At 38.5% G+C, this 13,824-nt stretch overlaps 1 protein-coding gene across 21 annotated transcripts in view; it reads left to right on the plus strand.

Annotated features, from left to right (window-relative positions):
- The first annotated feature begins 204 nt into the window (after nt 1–204).
- The window catches only part of SLMAP (sarcolemma associated protein), a 149,573-nt gene continuing 135,953 nt past the window's right edge, over nt 205–13,824 (plus strand). For 19 of the 21 annotated variants that reach the window (XM_063115194.1, XM_063115204.1, XM_063115197.1 and 16 more), the window contains exons 1-2: nt 205–280; nt 480–1,780. In XM_063115194.1, the coding sequence (XP_062971264.1) occupies nt 1,583–1,780 (198 nt within the window). In that variant the 5' untranslated portion in view covers nt 205–280; nt 480–1,582. Of the gene's footprint in view, nt 281–342; nt 371–479; nt 1,781–13,824 lie in introns of those variants that run through there. The other 2 variants (XM_063115195.1, XM_063115196.1) reach the window with 2 other exon arrangements.

Raw genomic sequence — 13,824 nt, forward strand, 5'->3', positions numbered from 1 at the left:
CTTAAATTCTTTCTGGCCCTTAACCAAAATGGTCGTCAAGTTTGTACCGTGGCTTGAAGTTTCCAGCCCTTAACTAAGATGGCGACTGGAGACCCGTTAAAAATCAGTTTGCCCTCTTCTCTGCCCGCGACCAATATGGCTCCCGCAGCGTCGTTCACGTGACATCTCCGGACTACGGCGCGGGAGAGGGGGTAGGAAGGCCCTTGAAGGGTGCGCGTTCCCGTGGCTGTGCACCGGGTAGGTCTCAGTCAGAGTCACTATGGCGGCCGGCGCTGGCAAGGTAAGCTGAGGCGGCGGCAAGGGAAGCAGGACCCGTCGTGGCGTCCTGCCTCCGAATCCCTGCAGCCCGTCTGCGGAGAGGTCGGCCGAGGTCGTGCCCAGAGGCTGGGGCTGGCGGGGGGCTGGCTGAGCCGGGTGAGGGCTGAGGCGGGCGGGCACCGGTGCCTGACGGCCGTTTGTTTTGATGTTTTCCCCACCAGGTCGGAAAGTTTCCTGCCTCGTCCGGCACAGCCTGAGTTTGCCCCACCGGCCGCGAGTGGTGGAGGCTGCGGCGGACCCAGCCCGGGGCCTCCAGGCCTCTTCTCCAACCTCCGGGCCAGTCTCCCTCCCCCACCTCTTCGTCCGCTTGGAGCTGCGGCTGCAGTCCCTGAGATGCGACCCTCGCGGGGGCGACCCTGAGGGGAGGCGGCCCGTGTGCTGAGCAGCATCCAAGAGCCCAGGCGTTCAGGGATCAACTTCCCGCCGGCCGGGACCCCCGAGCCTCCCTGGGGTGGTGCCTTGCTCGGTCCGCACCGGCCTGCGGAGCCGGGTCCCCGCCCTGGTCGCGGGGACGCCCGCCAGGTGCCCGGGAATCCCGACTTGGCCGCGCCCCCGCCGGCCCGCACGCCTCGTGCCAAGGACCCTCGCCACTGCCTCCTCGGCTTGTGCCCTGCCAGGGACCCCGTGCCTGCTCCCGGGGCGGCCTCCGCGCAGCAGGGGCAATGCAGACTGTCCCGCTGGCCGTCTAGAACCCTTCTCCGCCCTCTGTCCCCTTCACCACCGAGACCCTCGAGGACGGGCGGTGGCCACCCAGAGGTGCTTGGCTATACCTTCCTGTTGCCCGAAAGGATTTTCTTGGCCGCACCGAACCGACCCTTCCTTCATGCTGCAGTGCTGCAACGTTTCCGCCACTAAGGGGGAAAAACGGCCGCGATCTCAAACAAAACACAAGAATTGGTGTGTGACTCATCTGCTTGGATACCTCCAGTCCCCAAACTGTCTTCCAGGAGTTTTCTTGGCCGAAGCTGCCTGATGTTTGAGCCTTTTCTTCCCAGGGAAGAAGATGGACTGAAAGCTGCCAGTTGGGGACTTTTTGTGAGCAGGGCGCTGCTGGGTTTTGAAGGAGGTGATGGGGCTTGCGCTGGCTTGTCTTCCCACCCAAGTGAAGAGTTGTTGATTTTCACTGGTTATGCTTAGACAATGCGTAGTTTGTTTTAATTTAGAATTTTGGGGTGGATAAGGGTATAGGCTTGTGAAGGGCAGTCCGGATCCGGAGGAACTCCTCTTTGTCCCTGGTAGGAGGGATACCCCCAGTCTGTCCTCGATGCCGTCAGCCTTGGCCATCTTCACTTGCCGCCCGAACTCGCACCCGTTTCAGGAGCGTCATGTCTACCTGGACGAGCCCATCAAAATCGGCCGCTCGGTGGCCCGCTGTCGACCAGCGCAGAATAATGCCACCTTTGATTGTAAAGTGCTGTCAAGGAATCATGCTCTCGTCTGGTTTGATCACAAGACGGGCAAGGTAACGTCACTGTATTGTCTAACAATCTTCACTTTTCCTTTTTCTTTGCCCTTTCCAGAGAGGCATAATGTATGCAGGATCCCAGGGTTTGTACCCAGGGGACACTTTCAGCAAGGCCTCGGAATCAACATTTTGTGTTCCTGGTTCTAATGGAAATTTAATTGAGGTGGTTGAATGGAACAGAAAAGGTATTGTAATTAAATGCTTCAAGAGGACAATGGCATCTTGATAATGTGGTCATTCCCAGTGAAATCCCAAACACTAATTTGTTTCGGAAAACTAGATAGTGAAACTTGGCGTCTTGATTTCAGTCTTTTTAGAAAGGTGAATTTGCAGTTCAGTGTTTAAGCAAGCAGAAGTTCCCAAAGCAGTGAGGGGAATCTGTGGTCATTATTACACTGGGGCTCAAGTGTCTTAGTGATGAAATGTAGTTAACACGTAGCTTTTAGTTGAGTTCAGATGAGGGCCTTTCTAGTAAAAACAATTGCTTGTGTAAAGTTAGCATTTTTGAAAGTTTTGATATATTTGTTCTTAAAGAAACAATTTTCAATAATCAAAGCCAATTTAATTAAGCATGAACAACTGTAACTTTATATTTTCAGAATTTTGTTTACAAGTTGAGTGAACATATAGGTATTGCTTTTGAAAGTCACTTTTTGATGTTCCCTGCAGCACTTAAATAATGCATACTTACAGAGGTGATATTAAAAAATTAGTGTTAAGAGGGCCAGCCCGTGGCTCACTCGGGAGAGTGCGGTGCTGACAACACCAAGTCAAGGGTTAAGATCCCTTACTGGTCATCTTAAAAAAAAAAAAAAATCAGTGTTAAGAAATTAACTTACTTTCTGAAATTATACCCAGTTCTATCAATTATAGCATTACCTAAATGTGACAGGATGAATTCAGTGCTTTTCATTTTAAGTGGAAGCATTTTAGCATTTTTATGTTGGCACCCTAATGTACCATACGTGTGTGCGCTTATATTTTAAGAAATCAAGGGAAAAAAGTAAGATCCTTTCAGTTTTTTAAAAGTCTTTGTCAGTGTATTTGGGGAGTATATGAGAGTACCTCAAAAAGTTCATGGAAAGATTCGTATTATCTTTTAATTCTATTTTCTATGAACTTTTTGAAGTACTTTTGTACTAAGTAGAGCTCAGCTTTGTGCTTAAACCTCAGGTTTTAGTTGAGCTACTGAATCAATTCCAACTTAAAGTAAGTTATGTAAGACAAATAGGAATATCTCAGGTTTCACCTCCTGACGTTTTGGGATTTCTCAGTTAAATGATTAAGTCTTTCTTAAAAGAAGAATTTAAGTCTTCCAGAGTTGTGTTTTGAAATGAAAGAAACCTGAGCCTCAAAAGGAAGTGAGAAAGCAATACTTATTCTGCAGTTACTAAATTAAGGAATTATTATATAAATTATTTTTTAAAGAAAGGAGGAAAAGATTGCCCAAGTGCTCGGTGCTTGTGTAATACCTATAACCTACTCTGTGTGTAGGATGAGGACTGAAAAGTATGTTAATTTTTCTGTGTGACACCAGATGCTCATTTACCTGTGGAACAGACCCTCTTTTCTCCCTGGAAGCTAAAATTTCTGTGCTTCAGGGACTTCATAGATTACCCATATCCTCTAAAATGAATAGTCATAGAACTCATCTTCCAGCATGGAATCCAAACATCAGTTAACTACTAGAACTTTCACTAAACCAGCTTTTACATTTTTCTTTTTATGTTCCTGGGCAACAGTTAGGTCCAACCCAATCAGATAACAGGTTTGCTCACAGTACACAACTTGCCCATGCACTTTCCTTGATTCAACACTCAAAGAGAGACTCAGATTTTTTTCTTTTACTTATTTGAATAATAGTGATTATATGCATAGTACTTTTCATGGCTGTACTAAAACCCTCACAATAGATTATTCTGAGATGACTAAGAATAGATCAGTAGTGAGTGTTTGGCTGTGAACTAAGACAACGTGTTAAAATTTTGAATGGAATTTGTTATTTAGAAAAACTTACCTTTGAAGGGTAGATTTGGTTTATTTCTACTATTTTCATTTTTTTCCCTCTTCTGCTTTATTAGCTAAAACAACATTCAGGAATGAGGCCATTACTTTAGGTGTAGCTATAATTTTTGATGATTGTACCACCTGATCTAAACAAATAATCTGTCAGATCTTCCATGTGATCAAATTATTTTAGGAATTAACTAAGATTTAGGTTTAGACTGACAATAGGTTTTTAATTAAGCATCTATTATGTGCCAGACACTGTGAGGTACACAGTTACAAAGAAAACCCACAGTTCCATCAATGTCATTTATTATTTTCTGTGTGAAATTTAGTTTGAGGATTTCTGCTGTAATTGTCTTGTAACAAAAGTAACCAGGCCTAACATATCTTCCCAGCAAATTCCTATGTATAACACAAGAATCCACTTGTATTAAATATCACTTCAGGCAAGTTTTTTTTTTTTTTTTTTTTAAACATCTCCAAGCCTAAGTTTTCTCATCTGGGAATAATGATGGTACCTACTATTGTTTTGAGGATTGAGATAATCATGTAAATCACATAGCACCCTGTGCTTGGCTTTTATTAAGGACTCAATACTTAGCAAGGAGGGTGTTTGTGGGGGTGTAGGCAACCATCTTGACAACGCTTTGCAATTTGTTGTAAGGTTGTGGAGTCTTAGGAAGGTAATGAGGAATTATATTTTTAATGCAATAGCATATGTAGAAATATTTTTAAAATTGAAATTAATGAATTTGATAACTTCATCCAAATCCGTACTTTACCTGGGAGGTAGAAGACTGGCGTAAAATGCCCTTTGGCTGATTTTCAGTTTGTGGATGGCTGTTGCATTCTGCATTGGCCACTATGGGAGACCCATTAAAAGCTGAAAGAAATAATAAACGTTTGAAACTTTCTGATTCTTCAAGTGATACATGTTCATTATGGAAAATTTGCAAGAGGTAGGCAGATGGAAATCTAGGAGACACTTTTTCATGATAAACTCATGGAGTATCTTATTGTATTGGAGGGTGACAGGATTGCTGTAAAGGAGAGTTTAATAATCTTCCCCAAATCATTTTCTCAGGATGTAGCAGTTGGATATTGACCTGCTTGGATGCTGGCCCTGTATGTCATCTTTCACTTCTTTTTGAAGATCAATCTCTTTAAATTAGATGGCAGGTAATAGGATGGTTATTAATCCTTCTATTGATTTAAGGTACCACTAAGCAAGCAAATCTACCCATGTAGTGGTTACATAGAAGAGATAGTGAGTGGACTTTCACCTTGTGATTTGCATGGTCCTATTTGATTTTAGGCTTTGGGGACTGGTGACAGGCAAGTGGTTGACACGCTGTATTTCCAGTCTCACTTCAGTTTGCATAGTAGTAGTAGTTGTGTACTTCCAATCTCTCTCACTTTTTAACTTAAACTCAGTGCATATTTTAAAGCACCTGTTCTGTCATAATCTGCTTTAGTGAAGGGCATAATGGGAAAGGGAGAGGAAATAACAATAACTGGTAAGAAATTGTTATTCCTTCTTCCTAGGAGCTTATATATTAGATGAAGAGGGTGACTGTACACCTTGAAAACGATAGAGATAAGATACTGTTATATAAGTTTAAATGGCCAGAGTGATGGTGTTAGAATTAGACTTTAAAATTGGGGTGGATAGATACAAGTTAAGAAAAGGTATTTTTTTGTTTGTTTGTTTTGAGGGGATAAGGGTGGAATAAAAGAATAGGTAATTTTGAACAAGCTTGGCATCTTCCAAATGCTGAGGAAACCAATTTTGTTAGATTGGAGAGTTCTTTTGGAGAGTAGCTGTAGGTGAACATCCATTATGTGTGATGTTGTTTTTATGTTTGTGCCTTGTCTTTGTATTTAATTGTCAGACCCTGGAGGAGAGGGACTCTACCCTATGTGTCTGTTTCCTACTATTTTATTTAAAGTAGATGTTGAGGGCTGGCCAGTTAGCTCTGTTGGCTAGAGCACAACCTTATAACACCAAGGTCACAGGTCCCTGTGTAGGCCAGCTGCCAAAAAAAAAAGGATGTTGAGTAAATGAAGCTTAGTAGATAGTGTGGAGTGCCTTGATTACCAAGATAAGGACATGGACCCTTGGGTTATGGAAGTCCAGGGAGAGTTCTGAGCAGAGCACTGATATTCAGAAACCACCATTTAAGAAAGAGTAATACAACAACAGTTTGTAGAGGGTTCTGGAGCAAGGAAGAATGGATAACAACTAACACTTGTGCACTAATTATTTACCATGCCCTGTTCTAAATGCTTTACATGTTACCTTATTTAATCCTCAAATAACTCTTTGAGGTAAGTGCTTATTTTTCCCACGTTAACCTATGAGGAAATTGAGGCACAGAGAGATTAGGTTGGGATAACTTGGCTAAATTCACATAGCTAATAAATGGTAGAGCTGGGATTTGAATCCAGGTATTTTGACTCTTGGCTCTATAGTGTAGAGCCCAAGACCCTAAGCACTGTACTATTCCAAAGCTTTGTAACAGTTTAGATATGATGTGTTTTGTAAGGGTATAAACCAGGTTGACAGTAGGAATGAAAATGATTAAATGCCTAAAAATGAAAGAGTATTAAATTAACTCACCTATTAGGACTTCAGCAAAGAGAGAAGTTATGTATGAACTGAAGATTTTAGGGAAGGTCTCATGGATGAGACAGTTTCATGGATAAAATGTAATTTTAGCTACACCTTAGGAGTTTTAAAAAAAGGCAGAATGTAGATAGAGTCAGTCAGGGAAAGGAGTTTTGGGTGGGAGGAATTGCTCAAGCAAAGGCATAGAAGCAGGAATCATATAGTATGTTCCAGTGACATTTCAAGGAAGTCATTGCAAAGGAAGAATCTCCAAAATTTGACTACCAAGATTGTTTCTTCCCTTTTCTTCCACATACCAAACAGGACTGCGAATGTCCTAGTCTCAGCTTTTGAGAGCATGACAGCTCATACATTCATTGATTTTTATTTGTTTGTATGTTTGATTTAACAGATACCTAATTTTTTTGTTGACAGAAGTAAAAAAGGTCATTAAGCAGTGCTGGTTTTTGTGAGGAAGTCATTTATTTGACATGTTATGTAAGTATTTAACTTGCGTTATTGTGATGTGGATAGAAAGTCGTGTTGTATATCCAAAGCACATATTCATTTCCTTCTATGTTACTTTTCACAATCGTGGAAAATTGATGACATTTTATCTATTATTTCAAGTTGTTAAAAATATGGATGGTGTATATACATAAAACATTTTTTTCCCTACTTATTTATTTGACTTTACTCCTTAGGTTAAATTCACTCTTTACCTTTTCAGGCTCCTGTTTGGTTTTCTTAAGTCGTATTTATGTTAGAGCTTAGTATCTATTCTCTTTGGTAAATAGGGAGAAGAGTGTCTGTCATTTAGAGTTTTAAGTGAAAAGATTATAAGATTGGTTCTTAATGAATGTCAGTTACTTGTTTTTTTTTTTTTGTCGTTTTTTCGTGACCGGCACTCAGCCAGTGAGTGCACTGGTCAGTCCTATATAGGATCCGAACCCGCGGCGGGAGCATTGCTGCGCTCCCAGCGCAGCACTCTACCAAGTGTGCCACGGGCTTAGTTACTTGAATCAAGAAAGATGGTGGTATTTATTAGCTGCTGAAATATTCTAAGACCTCTTTCCTCTCTTTGGGCCCATGCTTCTCTCCTTATAAGTAGACAGTTTACGTCCCTGTTCAAAAATCTTGGTTATTTCCCCGTTAATTTTTAGCATTAAAATATGTCTCTCATTTCCTTTTATTCCAGCTCTATTTTCTATTACTCTGTTTTTCATTCATCCCAAACTTTGTGTACTAGCTATATGACAGTGTTCACTGTTCCTAGAACAAGTGCCTTTTTTGCTGTTTTTTTCTTCTAGAATGACCTCTCCCCTTCATCCCTTGAGGCTCAGTTCCAATGTGAAACCTTCCCTCACTCTAACTAACTGAAGAATTAGTTGCTGCTTCTTCTATACTCCCATAGAACTTTGTATATAATTTCATTATGGGACATAGACAACAAAATAACTGTGATGCAAATGTACCATTGCCCTGCCAGATGTGAGCTCTTGAGAAAAAGGGAATAGGCACTATATAAATGTTTGAATGAGTGAAGTGTGAACAATGGAGCCGTCTTTATTTCTGCAAAACGTTGGAGGGTAAAAGGGCAGAAAGTCATTCAAGTTAGTTCTCAATTTGAGATCGTGGACTCCATTACCAATATGTAGCCTTTGTATAAATCGTTACTTATTGAGAACTAGCAGTGTGCAAGACACTTTGCTAAGTGTGTTGGGATCGTAGGCAATTTTGTGATTGGTGATATTAGTTTTGAGCTATTATATATATATATCCATTCTCATGCAAAATAATACTTTTTATAAGGGTTTTGTAATATTCAGAGTGCTTTCTTACTTCATTTGATCTGTATAACACTCTTAGGAGGTAAGTAGAATAGCTACAGTTGGGCTCCTTTTTATCCAAAAAGAGTTTGATGTTTAGAGGTTATTTGCACAATGTCATCTAGTAGTAACTTGGGGATTTAGAACTAGAATCTAGATTTTCTTTCCCTCCTGAAATAAAAGCCAACTACTAGACGTTTATTCTGAACTATCTTCTTATGGACTGGACAATTGTAATGAAAAATCTGTTTTTCGCTCTCTTGAAAGGTAATCTAAGTTATTGTTTTCTTGTGCATAACGGAAATGCTTGTCATATTACAGACTTTCAAAGATCTAAAGAACCCAACCAAGTTAATTATTTCTCTGAGTCAGCTCACACCTTTAAAAAACTTATCTCTACTACTTCTAGCAATAAAATATTTTCTCTTAGGCTTGCATTCAGGCAATTGATTTGGAATTGGGTGTATATGCGAATGAATGAAAGAGACTTGGAAAAACTTGTTTGGCAATGTAAATTTTTAGACTTTAAAGAGGATAGCTAGCAGATATAAAGAAAAAAAAACAAAGTTTATATAGGCATTTGAAAACATGGAATTTTTTGGTGATTTGTACTGTACCCTTTGTCAAATATGCAACTTTGGATAGATTTTAAATTTAAGCACTTAAGGAACTTTGTGTATTAAGGTTTTCTCAGTACTTTCAGGCTTGCAGTTTTATCTGCATTTATAACTATTGTCTTGTTCCAGCAGAGCCAAGCAGTAATGTATTTCCAATATGGACTTTCAGCCTTTTCTTATTTTTTAGTAATGCAAATAACAGGAATATATTGTGAAAATTCAAGCAACAGGAAGGTATATACAGTAAAAGATGAAAGTCTCCCTTCACATAGGCACCTCCTATCATCTTCTCTTACTCCAGAAGTAACTAGTCATTAGTTTGTTATGTAATATTCAGAACTTTTTCCATGCATTTGCTTACTTAGCTATATAGATAAAGAAACAGTTTTTTGTTGTTACTTTTTTCATAAATGATTGGATCAAAATTTGAAATGTGCTTTTTAGCTGTTAGATTATTTCAAGGGAATTGTCGTAAGCTGACTTGAAATGTGTTTACTTGCTCTAAAGTCTGACCAGAGTTCAGACTGTTGTGAAACTAGTAGCTAGTATTTATTGAGCACTTACCAGAGGCTGTGCTAAGGGCTTTATGTGCATTACCTCATTTAATCAAAACATTTTTGAAATAGGTAGTCTTATTGTCTCACTTTACAGATGAGAAAGCAGAGGCTCAGAGAGGTGAAGGGATTTGTTCAGGCTAATGCTGATAGTGCTGGAGTTAGGATTCGAACCTCAATCATCGAATTGCAGAATGCGCATTCTTGACCATGGTATATTGCTTGCTACCTCAGCGCTCTTAGTCATTATCAGTCTCATCACCGACCTCTTAGTGAGCAGTAGATCAAATGAAAAAGATACATTGAAATGAAAACCTATTGTCTATTAACTCTTAGATATTTTGGTAGTATGTTGGTTTAGAGTTTTAACTGAAGATCATTTTCTCAAACAGTATTTATCATTTAATATTTTACGAGACAAATAAAAACAACTCTACATGTGAAGGTATTGGATGGAGTATTGCTGTTCAGATACTATAACATATTTAAATAGATACTTTTTTTTCTTGGATTGGATAATTTCTAAGTTTAGTATCTTTGGACGTTATGTTTTAAATGGAATATATATATATATACACACACAGTCATCCCTAGGTATGGGGGGGGGGGGTTGGTTCCAGGACCTGCTGTATAATAAAATCTGCAGATGTTCAAGTCTCTTATATAAAAACGTGTAGTATTTGCATATAACCTATGCACATCCTCCCATTTAGTTTATATCATCTCTAGATTATGTATAATATCTGAAATCATCTAAATGCTAAGTAAATAGTTGTTATACTGTGTTGTTTTTTAATTTGTATTATTTTTTGTTGTATGTATCTATTTATTTGCTTATTTGTGTTTTGAGTGTTTTCAATGTGTGATTGGTGGAATCTGCAGATACTGAGGGCCCTCTGTATAATCCATCCCCCTCATAAGTAAATCTAATTTGGAAAAAATGACCATATTTGATTCTTTAACTATTTAACTATGAGATACTAAGTATAGTATTAGATGCTAGTTATAAGATTCCTTCTATTTCTAAAATTCAGGATGGAAAATAAGGTCATTCTGTGTGTTATCAGTATAGCTATGGTAGTTTTATTTGTAGAATAAACAAACTTTGTAGTTTTGAGTGTTTAAAAAAAATTGCAAAGTGAAAAGGAATATTATAGTTACTGTATGAGCCAACAGTTCCACTCCTAGGTATGTGCCCAACAGAAATCAAAACATATGTCTTACAGAAAAACTTATATATGAATATTTATAAGAGCATTATTTGTAATAGCTAACAGGTAGAAACAATCCAAATGTCCGTTAGCTGGTGAATGGATAAATAAAATATGGTGTGCCATATAATGGAATATTATTTGCAATAAAAAGGAATAAAAAGTACTAATACATGCTACAGCATGAATGAACCTTGCAAATGCTATGCTGAGTGAGAGAAGCCAGACATAAAGGCCACATATTGTATGATTCTATTTATATGAAATGTGTAGAATAGACAAATCCATGGAGAGAAAAAGTAGATTAGTGGTTACCAGGGGCCAGGGGTAATGGGGAGTGTGATGGTTAATTTTATGTGTCAGCCTGGCTATGGTATCCTGTTTTTGGTCGAATACCAGCCTAGATGTTGCTGTGAAGGTATTTCTTAGATGTTGTTATTAAGATGTTACTTCAGTCTTTAAGGACCTTATAGTTTAATTGGGAAGCTAAAGCTAACCTGCAAAAAGAATTAGGGAAGAATTAAATTCCAAATGGAATTAAGAGCACTGTGTGATCAAGGTAAGGAAGGCTTCTTTGTCTAGGAAGGAGGACTTGAATTAGACCCTGAAGATTTAGGGTAGAGAATAACAGGTGTCCTTGGTATATAAAAGTCTGCATTAAAAGGCATAAGTCCAGAGGGATAGCCAGGAGGCAGTTGAGTCTAAAAGAGCAGTATGCCAGTTGAGATTTTAGTTGTATGCCACAGACGCTGTTCATAGCTGTTTTAAGCAGAACAGCAGTATACTGAAAGGGCATTGGGTAGCTCACAAAATCCATGAAAGGCTGTGGATCCAGGTTTGGAGATTGATGCTGGAGCCACAGCCAACATCATGCCACAGATGTGGTCTGATGCAGATATGGCTATTGCACTTCTTGAGCCCTAGATACCTCATCTTATAATGCTGACATTTGATATTTGATTATGCCAATGTTGGCACTGGTGTCATTGCTGCCTCTGAAAAGTGGGTCCTGATGCTTCTGCTCTGCTACCAGAGAAATCTCCTACCATCATGTTTGTTTGTGGCACCAACTCTGGACATAAAGTCCAAGGCTGGTATGTTTGATCTGCTGAACCTATGTTATGTATCTGTGACTTTAGCTTTAAAGGAAGCTGAGAAAGACAGCATGTGACATTTCAGCTTCTAGCAGGGAATAGGCTTTGCCTCAGTCATAGCCAGGGTATTTGGGTGCTGGCATCCAGGAAAATGACCTTTGCTCCGTCTAAGCAGAATTTGTGTGCTAAGGAGCCCTACTACTGGACTGACCAGATAATTTAGATTAAATGACAGAGATGAACTTGAGTTAGGTTCTATTTCAGGAAGGCTTTACAGGTACAGGATTGATGGGGCAGTAAGGCAAAAACCTATAGGGAACCAAGGCACAAACCTTGGGGGTAAGAAACTTGGAATTGCAACTATTGGGAAAGCCATACCTCCCCTTAATTTATCTAGATAACCCTAATAACTAAACTGTTATGTCCTAAGGTTGGTTATTAAACATCCATCTGCTTTAGCATGCTGACTTCATATTAGGGAGATTGAAAAATGATGAATATTGAATTCATAGTTATAGAGAGTAGATAAGATTTGAAGGTTCCAAAGTATAATTTCTTATTTTCAGGATTATTTCTCTTTGGCATATTAAAAGATTGCACTTGTGTGCATTCTTTACAGATATATATGTCAATCATTTAAAATTCTGTGATAAACTTCATCTAAATAGCATTTCTGTTATTGCCAGAAGTATAGATTTAATACTTTGAATGAAAAGTGAAAGAAGTTAAAAGGATTATGATGAAGAAAATATTGTATGTGACTGTCTAAGTCAGAGGCAGGTATTAAGTGATAGGACATATTTCAGAATTTCAGTATGAAATATATTTTAAAACATAAAATTTATGAAGTAGTACTAGTATTGCCATTTCAAATTGATACCCTAAGCTGAGGTTTGTTCATAATTGTCAGTTGTGTGGAGGCAGTTTTCAGATTAGCATCAGGTAAATTTATTGGCATTTTACTTAGTTTTAGTAGTGCGTTTTTCCTACTTCCTCTTACCAGTGACCTGATTTGAGAATTGTATCAAAATTTTATTCTTTGTTTTGGTTACAGCTACTTTGAAAGCTGATATAACAATAGGTGAACTATTTGAATAGTGTGTGAGAAAGTGATTAAAAAGCACACTTTCAAACACAACGTGGGGTGTTATGATGAAAATTATTCCTTATTGCTTCCTCCTTTTACTGATATTTATTGTTACTATTTTGTCATAATGGCAGTATAGAGGCTTAGATGCACTAAGGAAATTACAGACATTAATAGACAATTCTTTTCTAAAATGGCTGCTTTGTAGTAGTCCTGCTAATTGGCTATATTATCCTCTATGTTTCATATATAAATATATATAAAGTGTTTAATTCTAATATTTAAGTTCTGCCAAAATATTATTCCCCAAACCACATATTTGGAGTGTTGATATCTGAATGTTGGGGTTGGAGAAGAAAACTATATTTTTTAAGTTCAGCTACTTTAAAAAGACTTGCTGGAAGAGGGGCTCTTTCTTGTTTCTGCAATCAATGCTATAGCTACAGTTTTATGATTATGGAGTACTCTTACAATAGTAGCAGTTAATTCTATTATCTACCTCACCTGATCTGTCAACTTTTTAGTTTTTACTTTTGAATTTCCTGGTTGTCTGCAGAGTTTGGCTGGGTAAATCTAAGTTATACATGGCCTTAAGCACTGCAGGCAAATGAACTAAAAATTTATGTAATGTTTATGTGTATGTTTAACATTGTTACTTTTATTATATTTCCTGTTTTCTATTGCTGTCACTTGTGAGTTTTGCTCTAATTAGGACTTTGTGGTTTTTATCTGTTGACTACTTTAAGTATGGATATTTTCTGGACAAGTTCTTTGGATTTTGATGTTATTTAAAATCAGAATTATTAAGTGAACAAAGCTGGCTGCTTAGCTCAGTTGGTTAGAGCATGGTGCTGATTACACCAAGGTCCAGGGTTTGATCTCTGTACCGGCCAGCTGCCAAAATAAAAACAAAAACAAAAAAAGAGAAGGTTTAATGCTTTCTTTATGAAGTTTTACCAATTGTCACAATTCTCACTGATTGGTCCCTTCTCTTAATATTTTGAACTTTGTTCATGTTTAACCCTTAATTT

Source organism: Cynocephalus volans, chromosome 11, assembly GCF_027409185.1.
Source record: "Cynocephalus volans isolate mCynVol1 chromosome 11, mCynVol1.pri, whole genome shotgun sequence".
Taxonomy (NCBI): domain Eukaryota; kingdom Metazoa; phylum Chordata; class Mammalia; order Dermoptera; family Cynocephalidae; genus Cynocephalus; species Cynocephalus volans.